Source organism: Arachis ipaensis, chromosome B04 (genome assembly GCF_000816755.2).
Source record: "Arachis ipaensis cultivar K30076 chromosome B04, Araip1.1, whole genome shotgun sequence".
In the NCBI taxonomy this organism is placed as follows: domain Eukaryota; kingdom Viridiplantae; phylum Streptophyta; class Magnoliopsida; order Fabales; family Fabaceae; genus Arachis; species Arachis ipaensis.
The window spans coordinates 123,406,394-123,419,569 of NC_029788.2; the positions used below are offsets into that span (position 1 = coordinate 123,406,394).

At 36.9% G+C, this 13,176-nt stretch overlaps 2 protein-coding genes across 3 annotated transcripts; one reads left to right on the forward strand and one right to left on the reverse strand.

Moving 5' to 3' along the window:
* Positions 7,098–7,986, forward strand: LOC107635143. Its single transcript, XM_016338521.2, has one exon. It carries the CDS (start codon positions 7,302–7,304, stop codon positions 7,614–7,616), a length of 315 nt encoding a protein of 104 aa, XP_016194007.1. The 5' UTR covers positions 7,098–7,301; the 3' UTR covers positions 7,617–7,986.
* On the reverse strand, positions 9,340–13,167 carry LOC107635142 (WRKY transcription factor SUSIBA2-like). Of its 2 annotated transcripts, XM_016338520.2 has the most exons (5): positions 12,829–13,167; positions 12,544–12,705; positions 11,190–12,073; positions 10,934–11,092; positions 9,340–10,292 (listed from the first exon to the last, which is right to left on the reverse strand). In XM_016338520.2, the coding sequence occupies exons 1-5, from the start codon at positions 13,075–13,077 to the stop codon at positions 9,557–9,559; spliced, it is 2,190 nt and encodes a 729-aa protein (XP_016194006.1). In that variant the 5' UTR covers positions 13,078–13,167; the 3' UTR covers positions 9,340–9,556. The 2 variants fall into 2 exon arrangements, with proteins under 2 accessions (XP_016194006.1, XP_020977560.1); XM_021121901.1 differs by lacking the exon at positions 12,829–13,167 and having other exon boundaries at positions 11,190–12,386; positions 12,544–12,665.

Genomic DNA, 13,176 nt, shown 5'->3' on the forward strand with positions numbered 1-13,176 from the left:
CTTACACCCTCTAATGAGAGCAACTCACGTTTACAACCATATATATACTGCTCTGTCTCCCACTAATTCGAATCAGCCTTCATCGATTTAGGGATTGTGTAATTCGAACCAACCTGGTTCGAATTACTTGATGCAGCTTCTCTCTCTGTAATTCGAACCAGCATGCGTTGCTAGTTCGAACCAACCTGGTTCGATTTAGTTAGATCTCTTTATTTATAATTCGAACTGCTTTGGTTCGAATTATTAATGAATGCAGTTCGAACCACTCTGGTTCGAATTATATTAATATATGCTTTGGCTGATTACTGAAACAATTTTGGTTTTGGCTTATATACGTAAATTTGGCCTGGCATTGGCTTATTATGGTTTTTTTCCCAAAATAAAACTTAACAATAAGTTTTTTGCATTATTTATTTACATGAATACTTAACAATCTCACATATCAAACTATTCTATCATTTATCAAATAACCAATATTTCCTTCAGGATCTTCAAACAAATCAGATACATCATAATGAGTGGTGGAATTTTCAGCATCATTTGAAACGAAATTCATCTCCTTTCCTTTGTCGTCCTTTTTCAAAGATGCTTGATAAAGATTGACTAGGTGCCTTGGGGTACGACAGGTACGCGACCAATGGCCCTTTCCACCACAACGGAAACATTTATCCTCTGTTGATTTATTTTGCCCAGTGTTTCTTTCTTTATCCCACTTCTGGTGAGATCCTTTCTTGTGAACATAATTCTTCTTCCTTCCATAATTTTTCTTGTTACTAAAACCTTGCCATTTACCTCTTCTAGGGTAATGATTTGCCATATTTGCTTCAGGAGATGGAGCGGCGCTAACTGGGCGCGCTTAATGATTTTTTAAAAGCAACTCATTGTTGCGTTCAACAACAAGAAGGTAAGAAATTAACTCAGAATATTTTTTAAATCATTTTTTTCGATACTGCTGCTGCAGGAGCACATTCAATGCATGGAATGTCAAGAAAGTTTTCTCTAACATGTCATTATCAGTTATCTTTTCCCCACATAATTTCATTCGTGAGGTGATTCGAAACATTCTGAATTATATTCATTTATGGATTTAAAATCTTGTAGACGCAAGTGCGTCCATTCATATCGGGCTTGAGGAAGTATCACTGTCTTTTGAAGATTGTACATTTCTTCAAGGTCTTTCCATAGATCTGCAGGATCTTTTAATGTGAGATATTCATTTTTCAATCCTTCGTCAAGATGGCGATGAAGGAAGATCATGGCTTTGGCTTTATCCTTCTGGGATGCATTATTTTCAGTCTTAATGGTATCTCCAAGATCCATTGAATCAAGATGGATTTTAGCATCTAGTATCCATGATAAATAGTTATTTCCAGATATATCAAGAGCATTAAATTCAAGATGAGAGAGTTTTGACATAATAAAAATTTGTTATCTGAGTCTTCCTAAAATTTTATCAGAGTATCGTGCTGATAACGTGTTGTAAAATAAATAAATAAGAATAAATATAAAATAAAAAAATAGAAGTAGAACAATAGGATGACCTCATGCATTATACATGTAACGATATTTTTTGGCGACTGTTCTTTTACAGGTTGTCGGACTATAAAAGTGGAGATTGTTGCAAAATAAATAAATAGAAAAGATATATGAAATAAAGAAGTATAAGTAGAAGACTCTAGTATTAATATTTACCATAATTAATATCTCAATATAATAGAAATTATATATATAAGAGAGAAAGAAAAGAGTATTTTAATATAAAAGAGAAATAGAGAATTTTATTGATTGTGTGTAATTCACATGCTACACCTTTTCTATTTATACATGTAAAAATATTTTCTTTTCGTAGCTTCATAAATGGGCTCATTTTTTTGCAAATGGAAAAAAGTATGGTGTAACACCATGAAATGGAGGCTTAGCAAAAATATTCACTGCTATGGTGTTAGATGAAATCGTAACCTGCGTGTTAGATTTTTAATTTTTTTTTTATTTCTGAAATTCACTAAACGCAGGCAACGTTTAACATGTTTCAAAATTCGAAATATTTTTATTCTTTCTTTTTAGCCCAAAACGCAGGTTGCGTTTGGAAATGGGCGTTTTTTTTTTTATTTTTTTTTGTGGCCCAAAACGCAGGTTGCATTTAGGAATGGGTTTTTTGTTTTTTTTGGAAACTCCAAAACGAAGGCTGTGTTTTTCGTGGGTCAGAAAAATTTTTGGAAGCTGCAAAACCCAGCCTGCGATTTGAATAAAAAAATATTTTAAACAAGAGCCTTGCCTATAAATATGAAACGAGACTCGTGCTAGTATCCTCACTTCACTTCTACTCCTATTACTCTTTCTTCCATATTTGAATGATACGTAGTGAGTTTTTTTGGCATTTAATATTGTCAAAAAAGTCAGATTAGGTGAGGTTGAAGTTATATAAGGTATTGCAAATATGCGAGTGTATTTTAACGGTGAGATTATACCAAACACACACGAAAGAGTGACTTTTGTATGTGAATGTCCGTTTTCATTTGCTATTCCATGTACCATGAGTTTTGTAAAGTTGCAAAATAGTTTTTGTGAGAACATACAAAGTCACATTTCGAAAAGGATGAGCAATATTTTGTATAGAAATCATGTATAAGTATTTGGTGGAATGATACAGTTTCAACTAATGTCCATCACTGACGACGCATGCATGCAGCGGATGTTCTATATTTATCAACAAACCCGATTTTCACGTGCTGATGATAGAACTGTACGTTGAGTTTGAATAGCATACGGGGATGGATGCGGTTGGCGACGATGTCAACGTTAATGAACTCGGGGATATAGATTAGGAAGAAGATAACAACAACAGTGAATAGGAGTTTGAAGCCAACTATGAAGTCGATGACGAAAACGATGACGATGACAGAGACTTGGCAGGCAATCCGACGGTACAGAATGAGGCGGATGCGTAACGTCTTCCAGCGTCACCATCATTTTCCCAACTGGAAGGTGAAACGTGTGAGTTTCCAGCCTCAACCATTCTACCAATACACTCAGTAGTGCAAAATGGCTTTTCATTTCGCCTACTCGTGAAACGTGTTGAAACCCAGTAAACACCTGTAGCTACCTCGTTAAAGGTGTAACACCCTCACTATCAGAAGTCACGCTTCCGGCTGCGCTACTCTGATAGCAAGAAGTATTACGACTACTTTACATACTAAATACTAAAATAGGAGCCTGTGACTCGCCACTGTATCGTTGATTTCTTTGAAAACCGGAAATAAATACTTTATCTTAAGAAAAACAAGCAGGCATAGATTCATATATAAGACTTCTTACATAATATCTTATAATATAATATATATAAATCATACAACTCTTATCCCTCTTGCAAAAATTGTAATAACAAAGACGAGGGAAGAAAATAATCTAGTTAATACAACATATAAAACTAAACGGAGTTTAACTCTTCTTAATGCTTCTTCATTCGATTCCTGAAAAGGTAAAGCTGTAGCGGGTGAGAACCTAACCACATGGTCTCACCACGGAGTTTCAAAGTTGTCATAAGAAGATATTTCAATAAGAAAACTGTTTTCAAATTCAGTGATTATCATTGCCTTATGAATCCTTTTAAAATCCAATAGCTAATCGTTCAAAACCTTTTCAAAGAAACAATGTTCAATATTTTCAGAAATCCAAAGTCTTTCTTTTCTCATAAGCAAATCTCAATCAGCAACCAACCACGCAATCAAACAACACAATCATTAATTCAGCACCCAAGTCCATTCTCAAATGTAACACGCCAGGACAAACACAGGCAAGACAGACAAGGAAAGCACAAGTAGGAAGCAGTTACAGCAAATAGTTCAAGTAGCAGTTAAGAACAGTTTAGTAATTAGGCAAACCAAAACAAGTTCAAACCCAAGCAAAGCATACAAATGCATATGATGCATGCCTGTCCTATGGCTGATGAGGCTCATTTGCCGGTTATCCAGCCAACCCGACAAGTCTGAATTGTCCTTAGACTGTCCCCCGATGTGTATCCCCAAGAGTCTATGCATAGCTTTTTCTCAAATAATCAATATTGCTCAATGGGGTAACATTCCCGGGAATTTATATAGTGCCCGGTCACACTTACGTCGTAGGGTCAACAAAGTATCGAGTTTTCAACCTGGTACACGTGGTGGCAAGCCACGGCACTCAATCCAGGGAACCTCGTATCTCAGATATTTCAAATTCATAAGCCATATAAATAATTCAAAGATCATATCTCAACATTCTCAACATTCTCAACATCATAATCATTCATTAATCCAAATCTCATTTCCAAATTCATTCAAAAACCATATTTCAGAGAAAATTCTCAATCATCCTTCTTTCCATTCCGTTCACTAACAATTCCCAATCCAAAACATAACTCTTCCTTTGATAAATGAGATAGTTTTAAATCATATAATACTTAAAACCTTTTTAAAATAACTACTTTCAATGAAACTTCTAATTTTATAAAATTTCGACAGCATCTCCTCTAAAACTCGAATACTGCCACCCTTTTCGGGTCCCATCCAAACATTTCTCAAACCATTTTCAAATCTCAATCACTTTCCAAAATTCAACCAATTCCAGTATCAAATATTTTCAGACCAGACCAATTCCAATAATAAAACTCTTTTTAAAGTCAAACCAGCTCAAGTATTAAGTCATTTATAACATCAGACCGACTCAAAATCAAACCGCTTTAACTTCAAACCAAGAAAAACTACTTTTCCTAATAATCAAGTAAATAACTTTTCAAATCCACTTCTTATCAATAACCGTACTTGACTCAAGCAATCAAGCGCCCAATAATCCAGTCCAACAAATCATCACATCCACAAGACAAATATAATCACAGAAATATATCTTTTTGCATCAATATTTATTTATCACAACTCTGTAATGTAAAATAGATTTTAAGAAAAACCCCTACCTCAACTCATCGAAACTCTCAAAATCAAAACACATCAATCCCTTTTCCCTCGGCTTGCGACAGCGGCAGCCGCAACCTCTGCTTTATCCACTATCCGTAGCAGCAACCAAAACTCTAAGCGCGACACGCAAAAACCGGAACTCGATCCTACGTTACCAACATCTCAAAATCTTTATCAAATTTATAACAGAGCAGACATACACTAGAGGTGAAGGTTTTGGAAAAGATATGCTTACTGGAATAAAGGAGAAACATGGAGACGAAGCAACGACAGTAGCTCCGACACTTAGAAGAACAAGACTCAGCATAAACGAACCACAGTCGGAACCCAAACTGGAGTGGGCTAGGGTATGGCAGCTGTAGGGACGTCCTCCAGCGGCTGCAGCAGCGGTTTTCTGGCGCCGTTCAGTGAGGTAGAACAGCGGTGATAACTTCCACCGTCGTCATCTCCTCTCTTCCGGCGACAAGCTCCTGCGGCAAGGATGGTCGAGCTCCCTTCCAGTAACGGCAACGACGTTACTTTCTTCCTCTTTCTTCGATGGCGGCTACGAGATGCGGCTTCTCGATCGTGTCTCTCTTCGACTCCCACAAGCGACGGCGACACGCGGTGGCCTCGACTATGGTGGCAAGGAACACGGCGGCACGAGGACGAACGGCGAGGCAAGCTTGACGGCAGGACATGGCGCAGTGGCGGCGCGGGTTGGAAGCGGTCTGGCGGCGCGGACAGCTCCCCCTTTTCCCGGCGTTCTCCCTCTCTCGGATCCTCCCCCTACTCTCGCAACCCTCACTCTCCTTTCTTTCTTTTCTTCTTTCTTTCACTGAACTCTATGTGTGTGTGTTAGTGAATGAGTGTATTGTTTGTGTGTGTGTGCTGATTGTGTGGGTGGGGTAACCATGAGTGAGGAGGGTGAGAGAGTGAGTGTCACATGTGAGGGATGGTGAGTGTCACATGTGAGGGATGGGGTGTTATTTAGTTAGGGTTTGGGGTAGATTAGGAAATTTTAATAAAGATAGGGGTAATAATATAATTTTATAAAATAAATAAAAAGATAAAATAATAATTAAAAACCAATAAATATAAAATATCCATCTTTAAAAATATCTTTTAATTACCAATCTGTAAGTTATTTTCAATTAAATACCAATTTAATAAAAATTAGAGATAAGTAAATTAATTCTCTTTTATTTATAAAATAAGGTTAAAAATCTATATATTAAAATTAAGGCATACAAAATATTCATTATTTTATGATTCAAATATTTAATAATGTGTTTTTCAGGTAAAATAAATTACGAACCTTCTTCACTAAATAAAGTCTCAAACCTTCACTGATCTTCCTCCTCACAAATTTACTCCCTTTCACCCTCAACCCCAATCCTTTCACTCTCAAAACTCTCACTCACAGCAAGTAAAATGAAAGGAAAACGCCTGCCTTTTGCTTTTAAAGGCCAGCTCCACCACTCTCCTTTACATGTGTCACACATGCAGGTGGGGAGGTTGCCAATCACAGGTTGCGTTTTGTCTGCTAAATGCATGTTGCATTTTGGAGCTTTGAGGATGGTCAAAGTTGCAGGATATGTTAGCCATGCAGGGAGCAGGAACATGTTTCGAGGCTTCCTTCTCCTCTCCTGCCAAACATAAACTGCGTTTTGCAGCTACATACAACTTTTTAATTTCACCTCGGTCAAAACGTCTGCATATTACATATTACTGACTTTAACAATTCTACATTTGTGAATTACACACAATGACACAATATAATTACACATCACCATTTTAACTTTTATAAATAAATTAATTTCTGTTATAAATATGCAGTTCAACCTTAAAACTTTTTACATCTACAATTAAATTTTTGGACCGTCCAAAATAATTTGACGGAAAAAATTGACATTCATATTTATCATAACACTAGGTAAATTTTTAAACAACTAACTATTTGTTAACAAAAATTCGTTATCAGACTACCCTTACATATTGCTATGGATTAAGGTCGTGCGAGAATCTATGTATCTAATACCCTGCGTTAATCACAAGGCATGTGAATGATATATGGCCTAAAGGCATTGGTAGAAGCAATCAGTTTATCCAATGAAAATTTAACACGTGTCAAATGTCTTCTTTAAAAGAAAGAAACATAAAAAAAAAAAAAAAAAAAAACAGGTGCAACACGAGGACTTCCCCTTAGGGTTTACCTTGCCCTCCAAAAACACCCCCCAAAAATCTAACTCAAAATCGAAACTTCCGATTAATTTCTAACAAATCCGATCACCAATCAAGAACCCACAACGATAGATTTATTCTGCATAGAACGATTCCCCTAAAAAAAGAACAAAGGAACCCTAGTTTTACGCCATGACAGGGAAAGCGAAGCCAAAGAAGCACACGGCGAAAGAGATCGCCGCGAAGGTCGACGCCGCCACCACCAACCGCGGCGGAGGAAAGGCAGGTTTGGCGGACCGGTCGGGGATAGAAAAGGGCGGTCACGCGAAGTTTGAGTGCCCGCTCTGCAAAGCGACGGCACCGGACATGAAATCGATGCAGATCCACCACGATGCGAAGCACCCTAAGCTTCCGTTCGAGGAGGGGAAGATCGTTAATCTCCACGCCACCCACGTCGGCGATACCTCTAAGCCTAAACCCGGCGTTCGTGGAAGCCTAAAGAAATAAAATAATATGAAATCTCTCCAATTTGGGAACCCCCTCACTCTTTTGATCGAACCTTTTTTGTTTTTCCATTTTTTTTTCTTTTAAAGTTGGTGTCTTTTGGGGGATATCGAGTGATTTGATATTATGGGTATGCTTAAGCTTAATTGTGTTTCCTGATCTTGGTTGTAGTTACTTTGATGATGATGATAATGGTCTATGTACTATGTGAAGAGAAGGGTTCTTTTGGTTTGAAGGGATTTAAACTTTGGTGGTTATTGATTTTGAGGCCCTTCTTTTCTAAGCCTGGAATGTATATTAGTTAACTCATAATGGCTGTTAAGATGTTTTTGAGCTTAACTTCTTGTCCTCCTCATAATATTTATCTTAATTTTAGTGGATGATCTTAATAAATCCAATGATATGCTCAACTTTTTTTTCCTTTTGAACATAAATTCTTCCATGAAGGTTGAACACATTGTGCTTAAATCTTCAGTGTAAATTGAACAAGAATTTTGGGAGAATTTGCTTGTAAAATCTCCTTTCACTCTTGATATAACCTATTTATATTAGTATTGGTCATATTAGTTGAAGGACCATTTACGTTAGTACTGGTCCAATGGAACTCAACTTCAAATTTAAATTGTTTTTCTCGGGTGTGATGTTGATGTTAAGACTGTTTTTAGATGATATAGTGTGTGTTTGAAGGTGTCTCTGTGATTCATCTGTTTTATAATTAAATGCTAAATGGCTAATATTTTGCTTGTATGATAACTAAGTCTTTTTTTTTTATTCTTATTATATCAAAATATCTCGAGTCAATGAATGGAATCATGGTGAGTGCTTCCTCTCCTCCTCTAGTGCCATTGATAATTTGATATGTTGGAATAAGAATAAGGTTCTATGTTTGTGTAGGGTCTTGTGCTATTAAATGCTTGTATCACACTTGGTTTTTATCATTCCAATGATTTTAGCATAGACTTTCATTTCTTGGTGGGGACTTGTTTCCTACAATTTAGAGTAGGGCAAGGTTAACCTAATCATGCCCTTCACCTGCAGTCTCACGCCTGGTATGTTAGAAATATTAGATTTTGTTTGACCTTTTATTTCCAACTAAGCAGTGTTCTTGTACATTTCATTAAGTCAACTTCCACTCTTTCATAATTGGATGGGGCTCGCATTAAGTTCTTCTAAAGTAAGAAAGTTGGTAAAAAAAGATTTCTTAAACTAAGATAATAGGGTTCGCATATGATAGAAGTTACATATTAGATAATAATTAACCTCTCATTTTATCATTTTACTAATCACCTCAATTTAAATTATCTTTTCTTACAAATGAAGCAAGTCAAGTTAGGAAGTAGATCAAACATGCTAAGTTGCTAGCAGTGTAGGCCAAAAGAAAAAGATCTCTTGCATCATTTCTGCTCTAGCATTATGTATTCTTCCCAAATCAGAAAAACAAACAAAAAAAAAAGAAGTGGTTTATGAAAATGTTAACAGCTTCTAAGGGCCTGTACTAAGTGTCTGATCCCATTCATACATTGATTCTTATCATTCATGTACTCATGTGAATCTATATTTTTGTTTATATACACTAAATAGCTCAAGCATTTCAAAGCGAAAATCCAAATATAAAAATTAGAAAAATGAAGCTAAAATTATACACCAACAGTTTGATACAAATATTGGTATGCAATTTTATATTAAGAAGACTAAACTCTGTTCCATAAATATTCAGAGAAAAATGTAAACTATAATGATAGGACAACAAAACAATTAACCTACCAAGAACTAGTTACAAAATACAGGTGTTCGATTTGTGCAAAAGAGCACACCACAGTTTGTTTCCTCAAATACCAAGGGGAAAAAAACTAAATAATTTATGACCTTTCTTTAAAAAAAAAAAAACACTAAATAAAAAACCAATTGAATTTGCTGTTGCTAACAGAAGTTAAGACCAAAATTTATGAAGGGAAATTTTGCATGACTTGCTGGTAAATGGATGATGGTGCTGCTGATGAAGAATTTCCATGATCAACTGGAGGTAAGCATGTTCCATATATTGCATCATCCTTCTGCTCCTGTTTAGGCCTCAAGAACCCAGTATCAATATCCTTCACTTGTTGCCCTGAAAGGAAAGGCTGCACTGGATTCATTGGCTTTGCACAGTTGAAGTTTAGTCCAGCAAGAGAGAAGTTTCCGGATGAGGGAAGATTCAAGGGAAGCGGCATTGGAAAGTCGGGATACACTGAGGGAATAGATCCAGCTTGTGGGGCAGTGCAGCGATCGGGATTCAGTCCAAACGAACCGTAAGGCATGGTGCTACTCAAGGAAGGATACTTCATTTGGCACATGGGGGAAGAACCGAACTTCAAATTGTTGCTGAATGCTCCAACCAAACTCGGCCGAAGAAAGTCGCTGCCGAATTCAGGTTTTCGATCAAAATGAGACGTAAGAGTTTGATGATTTTCAGACTTCGGGATAACAGCACTGCCAGGTAATGCAAGAGCTGATTGGCCATTAGGACCACTGGGAGGTAAACCACCATCATTCGAGCTTACATGATTGTTGGTTCTGGCCGTCGGCACTTCATGATTATGTTTGCCCTCATATGTAGTGATTACATATTTCGTATTGTGCGAAGCCCTTTCGACGTGTTTCCTCACGGGACATCCGGCACTTGTGCATTTATAGTAGCTCCTGGAGGAAATTCATGAGAAAATGCAAATGAGCAAATGCGCAATCGGTATACCATGACTGCTCAATTCGGCTACAAGTGTAGATCTAATGTGAAAAGCATGATGCGAGTGAAATGTATAGAGAATGAATTGATACCTGAAGAACAAACCATTGATCTACTTAGAACATGCACCAGTTCAGATAATGAAATGAAGACTTAACAGAACTACCAACATAAGTGAATATCTACAAACAATATCAAACAATAGCAACTCGCGTCAACAAAGAATGGAAACTTTCTACCTGTAAAGAGGAAAAGACAATGGCAAAGAATGAAAAATTACAGCTTTCAGAAATAACAATAACTCACTCCGCTCCCATTAATCTACCTGCCACTATCACTTTCGGTGCATCACCGGATCAAGCTATAAATTGCAAGCAAATTCATTGATCCAACAATGTTAGACTGTACGAAAAAGTGCAGTGACAAATAAAAAGGAACAAATTGTAATAAATTAGAACTTAGTATACTTGGGTGTATTTCCTTAAATCAGGTTAAAAAGCCAACGAAATAACTGAAATTACCAACCATCCAATATTAAGACACATTACAAACAAAACCATATCCAATGTGTAAAAATAAACAAAGGAAGAATTGATACCTTGGGTTTGGGTTTCCTTTGACAACCTTTTGTCCATACTTGCGCCATCGATAACCATCATCGAGTATGTCAATCTCGGTCTCAATTTGGACCACCACTCTTGGCTCACGAACAGCCCTAGAAGGCAAAGTTGATTCAACCAAGTAGTTCTCTTTTTTCCTGCAATAGAAAAATAATGCAGAATCATAAAGGTTGTGTTTCTAGTTGTTATAACTAACATGAAAAGTTGCAAACAATATCAGATGGAGTTTAAAACCTTCTTTTGGAATCTGATTCATCATCTTCAGCATCATCCTCAGCTGGTGCTAGTGCTTGAGTGGTTCCATCTTCATCACCATCATTACTGGCAAGTGTGGAAGAATGTTCGGGAGTGTCTTCCGCTTCAAAGGCACACAAAGGTTTACCTTTGTTAGTCGACATAGGATCCGAAAGTTCAGTCACGACAGAAGTTGAGGATGTTCTTTCCTGACCATCAGCCTTCCAATCCAAACTGTGCTTTGTGTCTTTTGCTCCCGGTTGAACATTTTTCCAACCTGGACCTTCAAGTTTAGCATAGTTTTCACCAGCTTCACCCATCTCTGACATCTCATCAGTGGAAAGCCCTAACGCTCGACGACCAAGGTGTGGTTTTGAATGGTTATGAGTACCCTTATAGATAATTTCTGTTATTTGGCCATCATGGGATCTTTCCACCTTCTTCTTGACCTGACAATTAGGTTGAGTACATTTATAATAACTCCTAGGATACTCGCTACCTTTTACTTGTTTCTGACCATACTTTCTCCAATTATAACCATCCTCCGAGGTCCTTACCACTCCAGTTGCAAGCAAGGTCTCCTTCTGGTCTTTCTCCATAACAGGTTGCCTTCTGATATCCCCACCAAGAGTAACATTTTTCGGCAGAGTGCTTTCATCACCAGCTTCATCGGAACGTGATATTTGCATCATCTCAACTTTATTAACATTAACAAGTGAACAATTTACCATTTTCACATCATTGAATGAACGGGACTCAATACTTTTTGCGTTTTGTCCTTTCGAAAAGTCTTCCGGGAACGAAAAATCTATCGGCGGCAGAACTGGAACAATTGATTGACAGTCTGTATTTCCTCCCTTTACCATGTGCCAATTACTAGAAACCTAAAGAATTCAAGGTTACCATATGATAAATGTATTGTTATTACAATTTAGAAAAATAACAGTTAGAAATCTTTCACATATCACAAATGAGAGAATGATGATCAATTAATCATATCCTGATTTAGCTAAAAGAACTGGACACATGCCCAATTGGATTTTTTTTTTTAAATTTAATATCAAAATTGTCAAAAATTTCAAGTTGTAAGCTATAATGCTTTATCATTAAGGACGTAAACCAAACACAAACGCTGCTCTTCACATCAACCACATCCAACTGAAGAAAAGTGATTTTCATTCTTCGTATCAAATCAAACTATTAAAAAAAGAAAAAGAAATGAACAGAAATAAATCATTAGCATCAAAAATGAAAATTCAACACAGAATTGAATCACATGATAAGAAATCAACACACCACCGTTTCTTTTCATAATATACTAGTGTTATTTTATTTTAATTTTTAAGAAAATTACCTGATTCAGAGACGCAGAGTAAGGAGGCAAAGGATTAGGATCGGCAAGGGTGGCATTGTTCTTAAACTTGAGGGAAGAATCAGGAGCATCATTGAGATTCCCTTGATCAAGTGGCAAAGAACTTAGCCAATGAAATGAGCCAGTAGTTGGAGAAGGCATAGCCTGGAAAAAAAATACAACATACCCAAAAAAAATTGATCTTTTGATCAGATTGAAACAGAATAATCAAAAGGGTCACTGAAAAAATTAACAAAAAATATAAAAAGAAGGAGAAAGCCAAATAACCTGAGAATTGGGAAGCATGATCGGAGAATCAAGCAATGCAGTGGGACTAATGCCTGGGGGTATAGTAATGCATGGTGATGCAGAACAAGAAGATGGAGATGGAGAAGCGAAAGGGCTTGTTGTGATTGCGTTTGTTCTGAACCTAGCTGTGTTGATCCTTGCTGCATTGGAATTGAAACCCCTTCTCTCAGCTATGCTTCTCTTTGCTGGAAAAGCCGGAAAGACTCCACCTTTTGAATCAGAATCCATGTTTTTTGAATCACTACAATTGTTACTACTAACGTTGTTGTTGTTGGTGGTTGTGTTCGTGTTCTTATTATCTATGTTGTTACGGTGGTTGTCATCTTC